Raw genomic sequence first — 17,909 nt, forward strand, 5'->3', positions numbered from 1 at the left:
GCGGTGTCGCCTTTTGACAGTGTCAGGGCAGGACAATTGGCTGCGCGCACGCATTCGTGTTGCGATGCTGTATGCTGTGTGTTGGCAGCATATGAGCCGCTGGCTGCTACCTTCTATATGGAGAGGGCCACTTTGTTTAGGTTAAAGCTTCCGGTACCAGGATATCGTACTTTACACACCAGTGGATGGTGTGATGGTCTCGAGTGCCTTATTGAGCCCAGTTATGATCCGCTCCTTCTTGTGTACTTGCGTTTGAGGTTATGGTGCTGACAACTAGTTGGGCTTCAGCACGCCTTCGTGCGGTGCACGAATTTGTGCCTGCAAGTCAGGGAACGTGGCTTCTGCGGCCTATGCGGCCATTCCTATGTATGTGCGCAAGGTGTGTGATATAAGCAGCTGTTTAGCACTGTGAATCTGTGCAGCGTTCTTCACCCTCTTACACAGCACCGGTTATCGCCTGTACTAGGCCTACACCAAACACACTGGCACGGCGTGTGGGAACGTAGAAATTATGGCGTCATGGCGTGAGGCCGTGAGCCACGGATGTCCCTCTGGAAGGGCAAATGCCCCCGCGGCGCCATGAGCCGGTCGGTCTGTAGGCTATTCCGCTGGCGATGATGCTTCCAGTAGGGGCGTAGGCTATTATTGTGGCCAAGACGACCTAATGCAGGTTCCTGTACTGGGCGAGGCTGAGGTGGTCACAGGCCGAATGCTTACCGTGCATTCACACGCGCCTTGCAGCAACAACTACCCTGCCTTAGTCCGTACTGCGCTGCCTCAGTCCATACTACTCTGCCTCAATCCATCCTGGTCAATGTCGGGCTGTTATCTTGGTCAGTGCTTGGCATCTGCTGACATGTAAGCTATGATAGTGTTCGCCTGCGGCCACCACCACACTGCAACCCGTCTACGTACGCATTAGTTCCGCAACGCACGTCAATTCCATGTGCCGCAAAGGTTCCATTGCACGAATTCAGCCGCGGGCTGCCGTATTGCATCCCACGGGACGTAAGGACCGAGACTGACCTAATGTGGACATTTGCCGTTATTTGTAAACTCCAGACATACAGTAATTCACAGCCCGACACTAGCCGTAGCGGCACTCACGTTCTAGACCAACCAAAATCGGACACGCATCCCCCTCCCACAACACCAAAACCACGCCTGTCACAAAGTGTGCACTGGCACGGGTACGGGCGTACGGCCATGGCAGCCGGCACATTCACATCGGCCAACATGGCGTCTATTCTACCGCTGTCGTTTGCGTCGGGACTGGGCTAATAGTCGGACACGGGGCAACCGTCGTCATCTCGGCTCGCCTACACTCATACCGAGGAGGCTCTCCCTTACTGCACGTTAGCCACGCTACTGTCATCAGGAGTTCATGCAGCGCATCTGCGCATCTCACTATTGCGTCAGTGGTGAACACACATATATCCATGGCAAGCCGATAGCCTAAGCTAATGCTGCTCTTAGGCTTGCCAGCTGCCGCTGACGGCTGTGCTGCCGCCCATGGCCATGTGCTGCTGCAGCAGCAACCCCATGTCCAGCCCCAGTGAATGCAGCGCGAGATGTAGCTCCCGCAGCTGGCCCCGCAAGGGGCCGGCCTCGCGCTCTGGCGCACACGTTGCAACTAAGCTGCTGCAAGCGCCCCAGCCATCTATGTCCCCCTCCTCTTCGTCGCCTTCAGCCCACCCATCATGCATGGCCGTGACCGCATGCTGCTGTTGGTGCAGCAGGCTCGCCACCACATGCAGGAGCGTCTGGAGGAGCTGTGGAGCATGGGCCGCCGCGATCGCAAGCAGGGGCGCATGCACCGCGGACACCACCTCGGCCGGGTGTTGCCGCAGCGCCTCTGCAAGCAGGGCAGCCGGGGCCCTGCAATCGTCATGCCACGGCTCTGGTCCCAACGGTGCAATGCAGACAGGAGCTCCGCCATGCTGGTACCCGCACTGCAGCCAGCACGTGAGCTGTTCGAGCCCGGCCTCATCTGCAGCGGCGAGCCCCGGGAAGGTGTCCGCAACGGCCGCTGCAGCACACAGGTCCAATGCAGCCGGCGTCCCTGCCATCGTCTGGAGCAGCACACGGCGCCGCTGCTGCCCCCCAGAGGCGTCTTTCAGCACGCCGCCGCTCCCGCTACCGCCACAGTCCATGTGCTGTATCTGTGACGTTCGGCCAAACAGCAGCTGCCCCACCGCAACCATGCACTTGAAATCTGCGCCAGCTAGACCGCTGCTCAACGACGCGGTGCCTAGCCTAGCCTGCTGCTGTCCCATGCCCGTGCCGGCTTCTGACGGCCTGGATCCCGTGAGGCTTTCTCCACCAGAACTAGGCTGCGGTGGTGAGGCGGCACCGTGCGTGACTGCGGTCGGTACGCCCCACGCCGTGTGCAGCAGTCGGAGTTGCTCGTTGCCCAGGCTGGCGCGGTGCCTTGCTAACAGCGCCGCCAGCAGTGCGAAGGAGGCGTCCAGGAAGACACGGTCCATGCCCGTGCCCGGAACTTGCTGCATTTCATCAGTGGAGCTGGTAGGAGCAGGGGGCGCTGCTGCTCGGCAGTGCGCCTCACGGAGGGCCGAGCGGCAGAAGGCCGCCACAATGCTGTCGACCGACCTCTGCCGCGAGTCGTCGTCCGGTAGCGAGGCGGCCGCAGAGAGGCAAGCGTCCAGGAGGCGCACGAGGGTCACACCAAGAACGGGTAAGCCTTCCGTGTCGTCCGTGCGCTGCGCGGGGCCCGGTGTAAAGTGACGGAGACGTGTCAGCCGAGTTTCAACCAGCCGGAATGCTGAGTCTCACCTGTGCCCGAGGAGCCACTCCAGGGTGACACAGCGCGAACAGCTGCTGCAGCGGCAGGTGGTGCACACTCAGTCGCTGGGCAGCATTTTCACGATTCAGCAGCGCGTCGACCGCCTCGGCGACCAGCTGCTCCCACTGGGCCGCCATCCAACGACAGGGATCGTTTCAAGTACTGTTTGTTGGCCAGCTTCTCGGGGATGTCTCAGGCTGTCACGGCTCAGATCGAATGTGGCTGGATTGACCAAGTCTATGGAGTTCGCGAAGCTGTATACTGCATACTCATTGCATTATAATATTCGAACTTGCATCGCTGCTTTCTATCACACCCATAGGCCATAGCTCGCACTGGCACATTTGCTTGCGAAAATAATAAATCCCTGCATGTGTGTTGGACAGGCCCTACGTGCATGTGTATTGGACAGGCCCTACGTGCAAACAGCAGCGAAGTTGTGCTGAAGAGTTACCGCGTAGCTCGCCGGCTCGGTCCCTAACGAGCGGACCTTTGAGCGGCTCGGGTGGTAGCGGGAACCGCTTGGTAAGAATGACGTTTTATTCAGCAGAGGACTGGGTGGGAGTCCCATGCACACGAACCTGAGGGGGGTCCCGGCTGCCGTGCAGCCAGGTCAGGATAGCACGAGCTCCCTTCCGCTGCTGCGCGTAAATTATTCCATCGCTTGGCATCCTTATGCGTGCAGCTACGTGGTATACCAGGGTCGGGGGCACGGCCCAGCGGCTGTGAGCTGGCGGCACGCCAACCGCCGAATGTCCAGCGACCTGCTCACCGACCTTCAGCGCCAGCTGCGCGACCTCAATGACAATTTCGCCTCCGTTGTGGAGCAGCTAGTCCACATAGCGCCGCCTGTACCGGTGGGCCCCGATGACGTCCAGCCGCTGAGCGCGCTGCCTGGGGCCGTGTCTCGCGCGGAGCTGCAAATCAAGGCGACTGCGTTGTCAGAGAGCCTGATGCAGCGCTTTCGTAACATTGACAGCCTCATAGACAAGCTACCAGAGCTGGGCGAGCCGCCGGAGCAGCAGGACGCGCGCATAGCGGGCATGCTGCAGGAGCACCGTGAGTTGCGCAAGGAGCTAGGGGTGGTGATGGCCGAGGCGGAGTACAAGCTGGATGAGGTGTACGGCTGCTACGAGGCGCTGTCCAACCACGTGCTGGCGCACGAGGGCAAGATGGGGCGCGACGCGAGCGAAGCGCAGTAGCGGATTGTGCCAGGAGCTTCTGTTGGTGAAGTCGTGCTGACTGACCTGAGTGAATAGCAATCGAGCAGGCCCATGTGGGCTGTGAAGGACAACGTCACCAACCAAAACCACAAACACAACAACAATAACGGAAGAAGGATTTCAGTTGCTTGTACTCAACACCAGTAACGTAGGCTGGGCATAAGCGGCATCGTGGGCAAGACGTAAGAGGTATCCCTTGCGTACGAAGGAGAAGTGCGTGAGGCAGCGCTGCTAACGTCGCCGCGGGAAACTTTTGCAGAATGCAGTGTGTGGGAGCGCAGTGGGGAGTGAGAGCGGATTGCAGACACAACGCTTCGGGTTGAATGGTTCTGTACATGGAGAACGCATACTTGAGTGTTTGAGGTGTGGCGGGCATGGCAGGACACGAGAATGCACCATTGGAATTGGACATGCGGATTGATACGGGCTTGGGGTTGAGGATGCGGGGAGGAGAGGGCTTGCGACTGGTGCCCCAATGCCGACACACTCCGATACATGAGTTGTGGTATGACCCGGGAGAAGAGGAGATGCAGTGATGCACGGTAGCGCAGCGCCGAAGGTAAATGGGCAAGATGGTTATCGGGTTAAAATTTACAAGGTACAGCTTACAACGGAGCGCGTCTGCGGTCTATGCATGGCTTGTCAAATGCGAGTGCGAGTTATGCAACGAGGTACTACAGTAACCAGCCGTACATAACATACCGTATCACACGTATGATAATCTAACAGACACGTTACACACGTGCTCCGCCGACGCAAATGAAACAGAAATGCTGGCGTGGTATTCGCCTATACGAGAGCCGCCCCCTGCATGAAATGCATCACGGCAGGGAACATTTTAAGTCAAAATGCCACACAACGCGTTACGCGTATTGGCCCTGGTGGTCCCTGGCGGGCGTTCCGGCATGATGGGTTGAAGGTTCTGGCTCCACACGCTTCAAACCTCCCTAACATCAATGCACCTGATACCGTAAATACTCTTAAGGCGGCCAAAGACGGAGCCGCTTTATTACTCTGTGATCTCCCCTACTATGGAATGCCTACGCGCCAATTATTTGATTTCTCGCCCCTCGCAATGGAGCGTACACATTCCTCAGCAGCGGCGGCGTCCTCCACTCCCAAGCGCCACCGAACACACACTGAAGACACTACCGGCACACCAGCGCGCCACTCTTGCGGTAGCGCTCCTCGCCCTTTTTGGCCAGCACCTCAGCCACCAGCTTCTTCTTGTACAGCGTCCACTGCATGGACCGCTCCAGCTGCTGCGCGCAAGCCCCCGCCTCCAAAGCTGGATCCAGCGACGGCGGCATGCCCTCCGTGGGGACCTGGTTCCACAGGTACCTGCAACAATAAGCAGCCCGTGCAAGTGAGTAGATAATCCTCATGTATGCGAGCTTTTGCAGATTGAGTCATGAAGCCCAGCAAGCACGCACAGTAGCCCTGATATAGCAACCGCGCTGTGTGGTTCGCAGTTGCTCTTACTCGAAAACGCGGCCACCCAGGCGGTTGTACAGCTCGGTGCGGGAGATGGCCAGCAGCTCGGTGCGCGTGTCGCACACGGCGCTACTGGTGCGCACTGCGATGCCATCAGGGCGCACTTCTCCGAAGCATTGCCCCGTCCCGAGTGTCCCGAGCTCTACAAACACCAGGTCTTCCCCAGTGCCCAGCGGCCGTGCAGTGCGGCCGGCGGCCCACACTGGCACCGCCCCGCCTGCGCTGGCGCCGCTCGCCTCCGGCTGGACCGGGTCGCCGGCCGCGCCGCCTTGCGGTGGGTGCTGCTGCTGCTGCTGTGGTGAATGGTGCTGCTGCGGCGGATGCAGCGGCACCTGCGTCCGCTCCTCCTGCGAGGGGCCTTGGTGTCCCCCGAGGCCGTGGAGCTGTAGGCGGGGCACCACGGGCGGTAGGGACGAGCCGCCGCGGCTGGCGCCATGGCGCCGGCGGCCGGTGGCGCCCATGCCGCCGTCCTCCTCTGAAGAGTCGGCGTGTGAGCGGTACAGCGCCTCCGGGTTCACCAGCTCGTCCTTGGCCGGCTCGGTGTGAGCGGGGCTGCCCAGGGCCCGCGGGGTGACGCCCAGCGCCTCCAGCACCTCATCCGCACAGGCACTGCTGCTGCGGCGCCTGCCGCCCTGAGCGTGCGGCGCTGCAGCTTGCTGGTGCCCCTTGCGGCCGCCGTTGGGAAGTGGTGGGGTGTAGTAGTGGTAGCGGGGCGAGGCGTGCGGCGGCGAGGGGTTAAGGGCTGTAATGCTGTGCCGCCGCAGGCCGGCGGCCGTCGTCGTAGGGTTGGAGCCCCACACTGGATTCTGCAGCCCGCCCGAGTAGCTGAGGCTGGTGGGGTGGCCGCGGGCGGTCATACCGCCGCTGGGCCCCACCGGTGGTCGGCCCATGCGATTCGGCGAGACCTGGACTTGCCCGCTGGTGGCAGGGCGGTCCCGGTGCGTGAACGCGCCAGATAGGTGCTGGGTGCCAGCGAGCTCGTTGGTGCCGCTGGTGCTGCGGTTGTTCTTCCAGGGTGACGACGGCGGCTCGTATCCGTTCTGTCCACGTTCGGGGCAGCAGCATAAGAGGTTGAGAAAGGCACCGCACGCCAACCGACCACACCCAAAGGCCGATGGCAATAAGGAAGTGCACGTACGCAAGCAGGCTCGGACATCACGGTGCATCGCTACTCACCATGCTGCGGCCGGTCCCTGTCAGAGGCGTTCTCGACTGGCCCCCGGTGCGGGGCGTTCCCGTGCGGCTTGACGGCAGTGGCACCCCTGCCCACGACCCGCCTGGCCCGGTGGAGGCGTTCTGCAGAAATGCTGCGGCCGTGTCCGTCTGCTCACGCACAGCCGACAGCTCTGCCGACATACGGTTCAGGCGCTGCCGCACGTTGTCATCCAACGTGACCTGCGAGTACATTAAACCAGATGGCTGGTGAGCTACAACGTTGAAACACCATCACCATTGGACCGCAGCACATGCTCCGCTGGATGTAAGCTCATCTCAAGCGCCCTTCCCAACATCATAAACGCACCCGCCCCTCACACCTGCCTACTCGAAATGTCACAACCGCCAGCCATACCTGCTTGAGCAGCCGGACGTAACCGGAGCGGATGATGTACAGGTCGTTCCCCACCGTCCCCTGCTTGTACACCACCGAGCCTCCTGGCAGCACCTGCACCCGCAGCAAGCGAGCCAACTGCCGCAGCTCGTACGTGCTCAGCGGCGCAAACATGGGCAGCTCCTCCAGACTGTCCACCAGCGCGTCTACATCCCAGGCCTGCACACGGAGAATCAAGTTGCAAGCCAGCCAGGATGATGGAGTGGAAAGGTACCGTAACAAGGCCGTGCAGCGCCAGTAGATGTTGGATGGGCAAACTTCCAGAGCGGAACGGTGCGCACCCTTCCTGGCGGGCTCACCTCGGATGCCAGCACCTCGCACAGCTGCCGCATCCCAATGGCCACACACTCCACCCGCGTCACTGCCACGGCGCTGCAGGACCAGCGCAGGCCTAGCCCCTCGCTGCCATCGTCGTCCGAGTCGCTCTGCGCCCCGCCCGCGTCCCCACCATCACCCAGCGCTGATAGCCGCCGCAGCTGGCTCTGCAGCGCGTTCTGCGCCTTGGTGGCTGGCGAGCCTTCCTCGACGTCTAAAAACCCCTGTGACCCCTGGCGCTGCTGCTGCTGGCTCGCCAGCTCCGCCCGAGTGGCGAGCACTGCCCTGCTAGTGAGGTGTGACCCAGGCGGCCCTGCTTGCGCGGCACTGCGGGTCCTAGCTGAAGCTTGTGACTGTTTGGACAGCCACTGAAGGTCCAGGGCCCCCAGCGTGTCGCCGCGATGTAGCAACGTGCTCCCACTGCCGCCGCCACTGCTGCTACCTGCCGCATACTGTGACCGCTGCGCCCCCAGATCGCCCCTGGACGCAGCGCTGCCCCATGTTGACGACCCGTGCGGCTGCGGCTGTGAGTGCCCTGAGCCGCTGCTGCCGGCCGCCATGGTGCGCTGTATCGCCGCCAGGGCCGGGTGCGCCGGCTGCCTGCCAGGCTCCAGGCTACGAGGCAGCGGGTCCAAGTCCACAGCGGACAACGGCGACACCAGCGCCGTGGACTTGGTCGAGGCTAGGTGCTGTTGCGCTGAGCCGCGGTGTGGGCCACCAAGGCGCAACTCGCCCGCAATGCTGCTCTCTGCGCTGGTGCTGGAGCTGCTGGCCCTGGCCCCGGCGCCGCGCCCTCCCGCTTCTGCAGCGGAGCTGTGCGCATGGCTGAACAACTTGGAGGAGGGCTGTGAGGGTATGGGCGTGGGACGATTGCTGTGTGCGCCCTGCGTCACCTCCACCTCGCCCGACATGACCACCAGCAGGCAGTCCTGGACCTCGCCCATACTGCACAGCTCCTCTCCGGGCAAGAACTCCTGTGGTGGCGTTGTTGTTTGGGATTGTAAGCTCAACATGACAGCTAAGCGCCAAGCAGAGCCACAATTACTTACTGTTACGTGGGCGCGCTTCGCCGCCGAAAGCCGAGCGTTGCGTGTCAATCGGCCCAGCGCCACAGACTGCACCAGCACCTCGTCAATCACCTGCAGCCACAGCAACCCAGTAACATCCCGCAACAAAGTATGTGGTACTATGAAGCGCCGCTGCATTCTGTGCAGGGCCAGCAAATCCCAAACCTCACCTCCAGCGCGCTCTCGCTCCGGCTCTCCGGCGCCATGGCGAGGTAGCCCTTGCGCGCTGCGTGACGCTGGTCCGCAGCTCCCTGTACAGGCGCCCAAAATATAATCTGGTGAGCCCCAAGACGACAAAGACCATTTGGGAGGAAGTCCCATGGTCCTAGGATTAAGCGGGCCCGTTGCACCGCGGCCCCGGATGGGGGAGGCGCGGTGACGGCCTGATGCGTATCCGCAGGCGCGTCGCGAGTGGTGCCGGTGTGCGTTGTAGCTAACCACAATAGCATTCGTTGCGCAGCCCGGCACCAACCATGAAAGCTGCTGTAGCTTTCAGCGTGAAATTCTTGTTGAGGGCGCGGTTCCATCCTGCGCAGCACAGTAGGACGAGAGAGGAGACCCAGGGTTGGCGCGGGTTGGCGTGACACGGGTCTGAGCAGGACACGCCTTCGAAGTCTGTCGTGTCCTTGATCATGGGCCCCCTGTAGCCACTGTTTGTCTTGCCTCTCGCCTGTTAACGCGCCCCGGCGAAAACCCGCCCAACGAAAGGAGCCGGGGCGCCGGGAATGCCGAAGGAAGGCGACACTCACGCGCACGATTTTTATCCGACGCCCCAGTATTGTCAGTGTCTGCTACGTCCTCGAAGACTTCGAGTGCATCAGCAGGCGCGTGGGCCATTTTCCAAGCCTTGCTTGTCCGCTGCGCCCTTGATTGCTATTTAAGCTCCATCAAAATATAAGGTTGGCCGAGAAACACTTATGACACAAGCTATCTGACAAATTTGGCAAACCAACAAACTCCGATGGACGGGTAGTCTGAAGTGATGAGCGCGATTGAGGCCCCCAGGGCAACCTTGGCTGGAGTAACGAATGCTCATACTGTGCAGTCTATTTTGCTTATGCCAACACTACTAACCAAACAGAGACCCTGCTTCGCATGCGGCATGCGATTAATAGCAAGTGACTTAGGCGGCCCCGGCCTTTGAACTTACATACAAGCGCTCAACCATGCCACCCAAGGTACGAATGAACAGCAGCTGTCACCCACCCCCGCACCGTCGACCACCTGACCTGACCAACTTCTCGGGAGTCGAGGCGCGGGTGGGGCGTGCCACGTCGTGCCAGGAAGTAAGTGCTCTCCCGCTGCGCTGCCTTCGGCATTCACCCTGGCGCAGGAGGCAGATGACAAGGCGCCGGCGGTCAAGCCCGCGGCACCGCGCGCGGCCGCCAGTCCCTCTCGTGCACGCCCGGGGGCCGCAGCCCCGAAACCCGCTACTGGTGCCGCTAAACCAGCAGTGACCACCACCGGGGCCGCCGCTAAGCCGACCTTGAAGCCGGCCTCATCGAGCGCACCTTCAACGGCGACTGCAATGAAGTCCTCAGGCGCAACCAAGCCAGCAGCAGGCGCGAGCAAGGTGCGCTTCTGGCGCGCTGGGAGGCTGGGTAACTGCAGTAGCAAAACGTGCTGGTGTGTGCGTAAGCCCGCGCCCGTGTTCGTACAGTACTAGGTTAGTGCAGCTTACAGCCAGCCAGCCAGCCAGTAGACTGCCAGCGTTCAGCTGAACCGGGGCATCCGGGGTCCCTCGCACTCACCGCTATCGGATATCAGCACCATGTGGCTGTAGGCAACACAATCAGTGTCTGGGAGTGCGCATTTAGGAGAAGCGGACAGCCGGACGGGGACGGGGACGGAGACACTGTTGGCGCAGCTTGCATAGGTTACAGTGTCGAGCTTGCTACCGTGTCGTATCCTAATCGTAAGCAAATGTGCCATCAACAAAGGTGCCATCCGCATCATCTACTTCGTCGGTTAGCAAAGGCAGCACCGCCAAGCCAGTCGCCAAGGGCAGTACTGCTGCACCCACGGCAAAGAAAGCCGGAACGCCGGCGCCCGCTGCAAAGAAGAAGGCAGCGGCAGTAGATGCCGCGGCATCCGCCACAACGGAGGCCGCCAGCCCACCCACCGTCCCAGCGGAGGATTCTCCCGAGGTCCTCGCCCGCAAGGCAGAGTAAGTGCCCACAACTTGCAGGCGCTTCGGGCTGATTAGTAAGTATGTACCGCGTGCCGTACCCTGGCGCTCAGGCGCCACGCGTTGTGCTTGACTGGGTCCCCTGGTCGCCCATTCAACCGTGCCGTCCCCTTATGCACCACATACAGACAGGAGCTGAAGTTGGCGGAGGAGCTGGAGGCTCTGCGCAAGGCGGCGTGGGCGGCGCAGCTGGAGTTTGAGCGGAAGCAGGAGGCCAAGCGCCACGCGGCGCGGGAAGAGGAGGCGCGGCGCAAGAAGGAGGAGGCGGCGCTGCGGAAGAAGCTGCTGGAGGCGGCGTATGATGGCGAGGACGAAGAGGTGTGCGGGGATGAGGCCGGATGTACAGGGGAAGGCAGGGTAGGGAGGGCACTCCATTAAGGCACTCCGTTCTTCACATGAACGGCTACCCCCCCCCCCCCCCGGTATGCCGTATGTGCGGGGCCCGAAGCCAGGTCGCACAGTGTGTGCTGCAATGTTGGTGCTGTGCACCTGGGATGATGATAGTTAGAGAGCATAAGGGAAGAAAGCGCATGATAGTGTATGCATGTAACCGTGATGGGATTTGTAGGTGCGGAAAGGTATCGCCCGCGCCAAGGAGGCGGGCATGCTGAAGCCGGACCCTGTGGACACGGCGGATGGCCACGGCAACACGCTGCTCAGTGAGGCGGCCGCTGGAGGGGTCGAGTCCACCGTGGCCATGTTGCTCGAGGTGAATGGAAGGGTTGCATGTCAAAGTCGTGCCAGTGTCTGCTGCTGAGACCGACCGTGTCGTGGCTGCTGTGGCCTGAGCCACCATACAGTTGTTGCCTCTCTCATGTGCATACGGTACTACTACTGGCCACAGATGGGCGCGGACCCCAACTCGCGCGGCGAGTTCAAGCGCACGCCGCTGTGGCGGGCTGCCTTCCTGGGCAAAGCAGAGGTGGTGCCGCTGCTGCTGGAGGGCGGAGCGGACCCGCGGATAGGTGGGTGGTCAGGCACCGAGGGCACCTGGAGCAAGCGCGCTTGGTGAGTCAGTTAAACACGCGCCTCACACCGAGCCTGAGCGGGCCGCCGGTACTGCTGCTCCGTCTGTAGGCAACGAGGGCGGCGAGCTGCCTGATCACGTCGCGGCGGAGCCAATCAAAGGGGTGCTCAAGGACTGGGACGTGGCGAAGACAGACGCACTGCTTCAGAAGTTCGAGGCACGTGCTTCCTGAATCTTGCGCTTTCTGAGAGCGCAAGTGCAAGCAAGACGCAGGGCTTGGATGCGGTGCGGCGCCAGTACTGTACCGTCCTCACACTCCTGCACTGCAACCCACGTGATACAGGCGATCCGGCTGGAGCGTGCCGCTGCAGCATCAGCGGAGCGCGCGTATGCAGTCAAGGGAGCAGAAGCATCCGTGACGGCGTGCGAGGAGGCGCACAACAAGGCTCAGCTGGCGTTAAAGCACGCTCGCATGGTGAGCCGTTGGGCTTGGGTTGCGCGTGGGAGGCATTGTCCGGTCAACATGGCAGCTCTGGCAGGATATGCCGGCAAGAATGGTATCGCCTTGCCTACAATCCGTTACTGGTAGCCCGCCCTCCCATTCTTCTCGCCCATACATCGTCTGCGACACCAGGAGCTGGAGAAGCGCATCTTTGAGTACGACACGTGCGTTGGTAAGCAAGAAGCTACGGCAGAGGCGTATAAGCCAGTATCGACCAGGCGGCGGTACCGAACGGTTTGCACCGTTTATACATATATATATATATATATATGTGTGTGTGTGCGCGCAGAGGAGAAGAAGCCCGACAGCCTCACGCAGGCGGCCCTTGACCAGGTGGGTACGGTGACGGTGATCCTTGACAAGGGAAATGGGCTTTGTTTTTCACCTCCATCTTACCTTGCTTGCCCCACAACAATTCCACAGAATCTCTCGAAAGGTTACATTGCCGTCCGCAGGTACACGTCGCGGAGAAGGTGGTGGACGAGGCACGGGCGCGGGCTGCGGAGGCCAGTCATGCGCTGGACGAGTCGCGGCTGCGGCTGCGTGAGGAGGTGGAGCAAGTGGCGGCGGACGAGGGCGGGGCGGACGCGGCGCTGCCCGGCATACCCGTGCCCATCAAGGTGCGTCGTAACGTATGCACGGGCAAGTGCCACAGAAGCTGGAAGTCCCTGCCATTAGGGCAGGCGTGCTTGAGCACACTGCTGAGCAGTCACGGTGCTGGTTATCTCCGGAATGCACGCCGCCGCGTGCATGTCATCGGCTGGGGTTGCATCCTTACGCCTGGCCTCTTGCAGGCGCTCAACGACGTGCTCATACGCGATGTGGGCGGCAAACTGGCTGCCAGCAGCAAGTGGCCCCTTGTGGTCGACACCTCGGGGCAGGCCAGCGTCTTCCTGCGCTACCAGGTGTGTGGTGGGCCAGAAGCTGTGTTTGCAATGTACTCCATGAAGGGAGTGACGAGTCCATTCGTCCATTACCGTCATAGATCAACGTGACACACGCCCACAGGACACAAACTACGTGAACGCGCTCAACGCACGGCACATGGAGCCGCACACCCTACGCCGCTCCCTCCTGGGCGCCATCCGGTGCGTCTGGGCCTGTGCTGTGTGTGAGAGACGAACGAGTTTGCAAATCTCATTTACTTGCAGCTCTGCATTCCTGTGAAATAGCGTGCATTCCTGCTACCCACAGGTACGGCAAGGCTATGGTGCTGGACCTGCAGGACTGCGACCTGTGGCCGGAGATGCCGGTGAGCCGACATTGTGGTGCGCGTGTGTGAATGGCAGTGATTGACTTGTGATTCATGCGTGCTGCGTGCTGGTGCGCCTCAAACCACGTTCCTCCATCGCGCCTACAACCCTTTTGCGCAAGCATCATCCGGCTCTGACGCCATCGCGGCTGAAATCACCCAACCCTTGTGCCCTTGCCCCGCCCTTGTACATGCTGCCGAAACAGCGCATGTTCGACCAGGTGCAGCAAGGCCTGCTGGGCAAGGTGCTGGACCGCTCACTGCTGAAGAACGAGGCCTTTGCCTCGCTCATCCGGGCAGAGGATGGCGAGGAGTACGACATCAACAAGTTCCAGGACATCCGGATCCGGTCCTTTGTGTTCATTGTGCTGACGTCAGCGCGGCGGCCCAACAAGGACCTGGTGGAAGCGATGTACACATTGCGTGTGATGGTGGCAGTGTGAGCGAGTGAGTGCGTGAGCAAGATGTTGGTCGAGGATTGAGGATGATCGACGTCGGATCGGAGGTGGGGTGAGGCGAGACTGTCGACGGTGCATGGCGCCGAAAGGGTGCCTGGGGAAGGGGTTACGGGGGTGAAGACGGAGTGGCGGCGGCAAGGGTGTTCTATTGCGGTGTCCTATCGTCTGCAAAGTTGTTGATGCCATAGATTTGATGACAGGTAGACAGGTACAGTGCAACGTGAGGGCGCAATGTCTGTGACTGCGGCGACGCGTGTGCACTTCTATTGACATGTGTTGCGGAACTAATGCGTACGTAGACCAGAGCGACTTCTAATGCTCACCGTACACTGGCCAAACGTCCTTGCTGCACGCTGGCCTCCCCACCTTATACTGTCCAACTTGTCCGCCTCGTTTATCGCTGTCAAAGACTGAGCCCCCATGCCCATGTCCCACTGCACACCCATGCCCGTGTGTCTGAACCTGGCGTCCAGCAACCGTTCGTGACCGGCTATGCCCAATTAGATGCACGCTGGGAGTGGAGGTGTTGCATGGATTTGCAGAAACTTCAAGTATGGATTACAGTTCACAGCACCCACCATGTCCATATGGCTGCTGCCCGTTTCGCGCATCGCACCCGTCCACCCAGTCCATGATAGTCAGCCACCCAGCCAATCCAGCTCGCAGATTCGCCACCTTTCCTTGCAAGGCCAGGCCGCCCGGCAGCGTCGGTGTGCCGCATACACTTGCGACCAATCGGCTTCAGCCCCAATCACTCGAAAACAATACAAACAAGGAGAGTTTTACAACTCAGATAACAAACACAAAGGCACTTCCAGCACCGGGCCAGACGTCCCCTGGACCGGACCGGACCGCACACGGCCTATCTGTCCCCACGATGACCATGAATGCACGGGGATACGCAGTCGTCCAGGATCCCCCGGTAACATGTAACCAAGCCCAAGTTTCAAGCCGCCGGAACCATTGCTGAGCCTTCTGGTGAGTCTGTCCACGTCAAACAATGCAGCGTCATGCAGCGCCGTTTGACAGAGGCTCACCCAGGAACTGCCCTTTTGCACACGGGCCATAACCTTGCGCATCTATCAATAAGCCCCCATCGAACTCCTCGGTACACCGCACCAGCAGTGGTCTGCCATGCTTTGCTTAGTGGCTGGGCGCGGGCGTGAGCAGCTTCTTGACCTGCGGGCCAGAAGCACGCAGAGAGGAGTCAAGACACAGGGGGGTTGCTGCTACGTGCAAGGGCATACTGCCCTGCCCTATCCCTGGTCGCGCTGCAAGCCAGTCGCGCCTCAAGCTTACAGCGCTGCCACCAGGATGTGCTTGATGATTCAATCCCGGCTCACCCGACCCTGGGTCACTGCCCCGCCCACCTACCTGCTCAAGCGTGAGGAACATGGCCACGTTCCACGAACCCAGGCGGCCGAAGTTGGGAATGAAGCCCTTATAGAAGGCCAGCGGGCCCTCGTTGCGCGCGGTCTTGACGAAGCAGTCAAGTACGCCCTTGAACTTGCCCTCCCGGTCGCCTGCATGAGCAGGTGAAGGCTTCCCATGTTTGCACCATGGTAGTGGGGCTGGGCCTCGCTCCGCACCGTACTACCTCATCGCCTTCACCCGCCCTGTGCTAATGCCAACCAGCGCCCGCTTACGGGACTTTCCCGGATGCTAATGCGCAGCCCACACCGCCCAGCGCGCTCACCCATGACGCGCGACTTGACCACATCCACGGGCGAGCCAATGCATACCGCGACGAAGCCGGCGCCCAAGCCTGCAGCGCGCACGCAAGGTGCAGAGGCACGAGTCAGCACCAACCGTTTAGCTGCACCTACAGGGCACCGGTCCCGCAAGCGTTCCCCGGCCTTTTTTACATCATTGCTATGCCTATCGACCCTGGATGGCGCCCGTGCGTCTATTACGACGTCCCCGCCCCTGCATCCAGCGGCTCACCCGCCGCCAGGTGCGTGCCCACGTTGTCCTTCATGCCAATGCCCAGTAGCGACTGCTTGATCTGGTGGCACAGAGAGCGAAGAGACAAACAAGCAATGCGTTTGTGAAGGTGCGGCCCTGTGCGTCTCTGCATGGCGCCGGAGCTAAGGGCCGACGTGAGCAACCTCCGTACAGCCTCCTGCCAGCTACAGGCTGGCCGGTTTCATCTCGAAGACCCCTGCTTCCAACATCCTTCCTCTGGCCGAGACCCCAGAGACTTGTAGCTTTATCAGCAATGTCAGCTTGGCACCCGTCCCAAACGTACTGGCAAGGACACATGCCCAGCGCTCCACTGAGCTGCATCCTGCCGAAATCCAACCCCCCCCTCTCCCGGGGCACGGCGCCCCCCATAACCACCATGGTGATCGCAAGCCCCACACTATGGTATGAAGGCCTTCCGGATCCCCGGCTCCCTTTGGCTCCCACGCACCTGGTCGTAGCTGGCCAGCTCGGCCGCGTTGATGATGGCGTTACGCGCGATGTTGGGGCCCAGACCCTTCCACAGGCCCAGGATGCCCTCCTCCCTGCAAGTGCGTAAGGCCCGGTGGACATCAGTAAGGGCAATGGTGCAAGCGGGCCCTCCAAGACCGCTGGTAGCTGGCTAGCGCGACCGCTTGTGGCACGCAGTGACGGTATTGAATGCTAGCCGGCGTCACCCCGGACCCAGCACCAGGAAATACCCTGGCCTGACAGCCTGAACCAAGCCCCTCAGCCGTATCCCGACCGCCACTGTCTCTGGGCATCGATTCCTTTGGCCTTGGCAGTAACTACCCACCCCTTCAGCTCTTTTGCAGCGCCCCCATCTGCCCCTGCCCAGGCCCGGACACGCACCGCGCGATGATGCCGTAGGCGGCGATGGCGCTGGGGTACTTCTTGGCCACACCGGGAGCCAGCTTGCCCTCCGATTGCATGCGTACCTGCGCGCAAACATGTGCACATGTGCGAACGTATGGTGGTGGCAAACGTCCATCCCCCAGCATTACCCGTACGGTGTCAGCACTGTAAGCAGTACGAGCTAGAAACATGCGCACGACGCACATACACCCAAAGCCACCAGGACGCCGCTCACCTTCACCAGGTCGGTGGGACTGGCAACGCTGATGCCCAGGGCGCCGGTGGTGAGGCCCGCCGCGATCTTGAGGTGCAGGGGCGGGTCGCCCTTGAAGTCCTTGCCCACGTACAGGTTGCGAACCTTCACACACCGGACATGTGTTGTAAGAAGCGGGACAGGAGCACACGCGAGTCATGTACATGGGCACGTTAATTAATAGCAGCAAATATAGAGCAGCTGTAGTAAATGGGTGCAGGTTAGGGGTGCAGGCACGCTGGCGGCTCTGTCAGGGCGGTGGGCGGTATGGACAGTGGCCGACACAGCCTGTGCTTACCGGCTCGTAAAGGCCGATGCGCAGACCGCCGAACAAACATTGCCGATGCAGGCCTGCAGGAGGTATAAGACGGCGGACCCAATGATATCACCGAGAGTTTGGGATGACAGTAGTGAAACCTGGAACCGGGACACAGGGGTTCAGTTGCAGCGGCACGCTGGCGTGTTGGTGGTTTTGGGTTTGGGCAAAGCCCCTGATCCAGGCAACTTACCGGGCTCAATGCCCTTCCACAGAGATGCAGGACCCTCCTCGCGGGCGATCGTCGCAACCGTGCCAAGCATACCCCTGCAATTCAACAGGGACATGAGCCCCTCGTCGCAAGTGCCAAAGCAAGCCCCAGCGTTGCCCATTATACTCACTTGTACTTGTTGCCCCCGGCCTGCAGCTGCAGGCGCACCTTGGCCGTGTCCAGCGGCAGGGTAAGCGCCTGCGCAGCAAGCAGGACCGCGTTCGCTGCATTGTTGCCAAAACTCAATGTTTACAGCGGTAGGAAAATATCAGCATGAGATTCACCTCGGCAGTGCATGCCGCTATTGCGCTCGCTAGAAAGGTGCGAGGGAAGCTCAAAGGCTGGGATGAGGACGACGACGCCACCATCTTTCACTATTTTGTTGCTACGTAATGCACAATACACGCCGAGGGAGCGGGGATAATTTCGGTTGC

The 17,909-nt window shown here is 61.1% G+C and overlaps 5 protein-coding genes across 5 annotated transcripts; 2 read left to right on the forward strand and 3 right to left on the reverse strand.

The window, feature by feature from the left end:
* Window positions 1–2: 2 nt before the first annotated feature.
* On the reverse strand, window positions 3–3,018 carry CHLRE_06g278585v5 (uncharacterized protein). The gene is made up of 2 exons (XM_043063223.1): window positions 2,794–3,018; window positions 3–2,720 (listed from the first exon to the last, which is right to left on the reverse strand). The coding sequence occupies exons 1-2, from the start codon at window positions 2,938–2,940 to the stop codon at window positions 1,473–1,475; spliced, it is 1,395 nt and encodes a 464-aa protein (XP_042923929.1). The 5' UTR covers window positions 2,941–3,018; the 3' UTR covers window positions 3–1,472.
* A 100-nt stretch (window positions 3,019–3,118) lies between these two features.
* On the forward strand, window positions 3,119–4,600 carry CHLRE_06g278600v5 (uncharacterized protein). The gene is made up of 2 exons (XM_001695242.2): window positions 3,119–3,328; window positions 3,489–4,600. Exon 2 carries the CDS (start codon window positions 3,556–3,558, stop codon window positions 4,003–4,005), a length of 450 nt encoding a protein of 149 aa, XP_001695294.1. The 5' UTR covers window positions 3,119–3,328; window positions 3,489–3,555; the 3' UTR covers window positions 4,006–4,600.
* A 5-nt stretch (window positions 4,601–4,605) lies between these two features.
* CHLRE_06g278650v5 (uncharacterized protein) lies at window positions 4,606–9,445 on the reverse strand. Its single transcript, XM_043063224.1, has 9 exons — window positions 9,261–9,445; window positions 8,984–9,039; window positions 8,682–8,762; window positions 8,494–8,583; window positions 7,429–8,418; window positions 7,091–7,288; window positions 6,697–6,915; window positions 5,509–6,560; window positions 4,606–5,367 (listed from the first exon to the last, which is right to left on the reverse strand). Exons 1-9 carry the CDS (start codon window positions 9,346–9,348, stop codon window positions 5,175–5,177), a joined length of 2,967 nt encoding a protein of 988 aa, XP_042923930.1. The 5' UTR covers window positions 9,349–9,445; the 3' UTR covers window positions 4,606–5,174.
* Window positions 9,446–9,564: 119 nt separating this feature from the next.
* On the forward strand, window positions 9,565–14,280 carry CHLRE_06g278700v5 (uncharacterized protein). The gene is made up of 15 exons (XM_043063225.1): window positions 9,565–9,689; window positions 9,845–10,084; window positions 10,452–10,678; window positions 10,828–11,017; window positions 11,268–11,408; window positions 11,544–11,664; window positions 11,777–11,883; window positions 12,010–12,141; window positions 12,301–12,340; window positions 12,458–12,501; window positions 12,624–12,788; window positions 12,963–13,073; window positions 13,177–13,256; window positions 13,363–13,420; window positions 13,627–14,280. The coding sequence occupies exons 1-15, from the start codon at window positions 9,678–9,680 to the stop codon at window positions 13,861–13,863; spliced, it is 1,905 nt and encodes a 634-aa protein (XP_042923931.1). The 5' UTR covers window positions 9,565–9,677; the 3' UTR covers window positions 13,864–14,280.
* Window positions 14,281–14,424: 144 nt separating this feature from the next.
* Window positions 14,425–17,878, reverse strand: CHLRE_06g278750v5 (uncharacterized protein). The gene is made up of 11 exons (XM_001695365.2): window positions 17,760–17,878; window positions 17,606–17,673; window positions 17,458–17,531; window positions 17,247–17,299; window positions 16,931–17,053; window positions 16,693–16,778; window positions 16,292–16,385; window positions 15,823–15,883; window positions 15,575–15,643; window positions 15,253–15,401; window positions 14,425–15,057 (listed from the first exon to the last, which is right to left on the reverse strand). The coding sequence occupies exons 1-11, from the start codon at window positions 17,841–17,843 to the stop codon at window positions 15,022–15,024; spliced, it is 897 nt and encodes a 298-aa protein (XP_001695417.1). The 5' UTR covers window positions 17,844–17,878; the 3' UTR covers window positions 14,425–15,021.
* Between the last annotated feature and the right edge of the window lie 31 nt (window positions 17,879–17,909).

The sequence above is a fragment of the Chlamydomonas reinhardtii genome, chromosome 6 (assembly GCF_000002595.2).
Source record: "Chlamydomonas reinhardtii strain CC-503 cw92 mt+ chromosome 6, whole genome shotgun sequence".
Classification (NCBI taxonomy): Eukaryota; Viridiplantae; Chlorophyta; class Chlorophyceae; order Chlamydomonadales; family Chlamydomonadaceae; genus Chlamydomonas; species Chlamydomonas reinhardtii.

Coding starts and splice junctions, on each gene's coding strand:
- CHLRE_06g278600v5 (XM_001695242.2), top strand. CDS start 3,556: ATGTCCAGCGACCTGCTCACCGACCTTCAGCGCCAGCTGCGCGACCTC.
- CHLRE_06g278750v5 (XM_001695365.2), bottom strand. CDS start 17,843: ATGGTGGCGTCGTCGTCCTCATCCCAGCCTTTGAGCTTCCCTCGCACC. Junction 16,779..16,930: donor GTCCCACCGACCTGGTGAAG/GTGAGCGGCGTC, acceptor GTTTGCGCGCAG/GTACGCATGCAATCGGAGGG. Junction 15,644..15,822: donor GGGCACGCACCTGGCGGCGG/GTGAGCCGCTGG, acceptor TGCGCGCTGCAG/GCTTGGGCGCCGGCTTCGTC.
- CHLRE_06g278700v5 (XM_043063225.1), top strand. Junction 10,679..10,827: donor GTCCTCGCCCGCAAGGCAGA/GTAAGTGCCCAC, acceptor CACCACATACAG/ACAGGAGCTGAAGTTGGCGG. Junction 13,421..13,626: donor ACCTGTGGCCGGAGATGCCG/GTGAGCCGACAT, acceptor CTGCCGAAACAG/CGCATGTTCGACCAGGTGCA.
- CHLRE_06g278650v5 (XM_043063224.1), bottom strand. CDS start 9,348: ATGGCCCACGCGCCTGCTGATGCACTCGAAGTCTTCGAGGACGTAGCA. Junction 8,584..8,681: donor GGAGCGAGAGCGCGCTGGAG/GTGAGGTTTGGG, acceptor CTGTGGCTGCAG/GTGATTGACGAGGTGCTGGT. Junction 7,289..7,428: donor GCGAGGTGCTGGCATCCGAG/GTGAGCCCGCCA, acceptor CTCCGTGTGCAG/GCCTGGGATGTAGACGCGCT.
- CHLRE_06g278585v5 (XM_043063223.1), bottom strand. CDS start 2,940: ATGGCGGCCCAGTGGGAGCAGCTGGTCGCCGAGGCGGTCGACGCGCTG. Junction 2,721..2,793: donor GAGTGGCTCCTCGGGCACAG/GTGAGACTCAGC, acceptor GGCCCCGCGCAG/CGCACGGACGACACGGAAGG.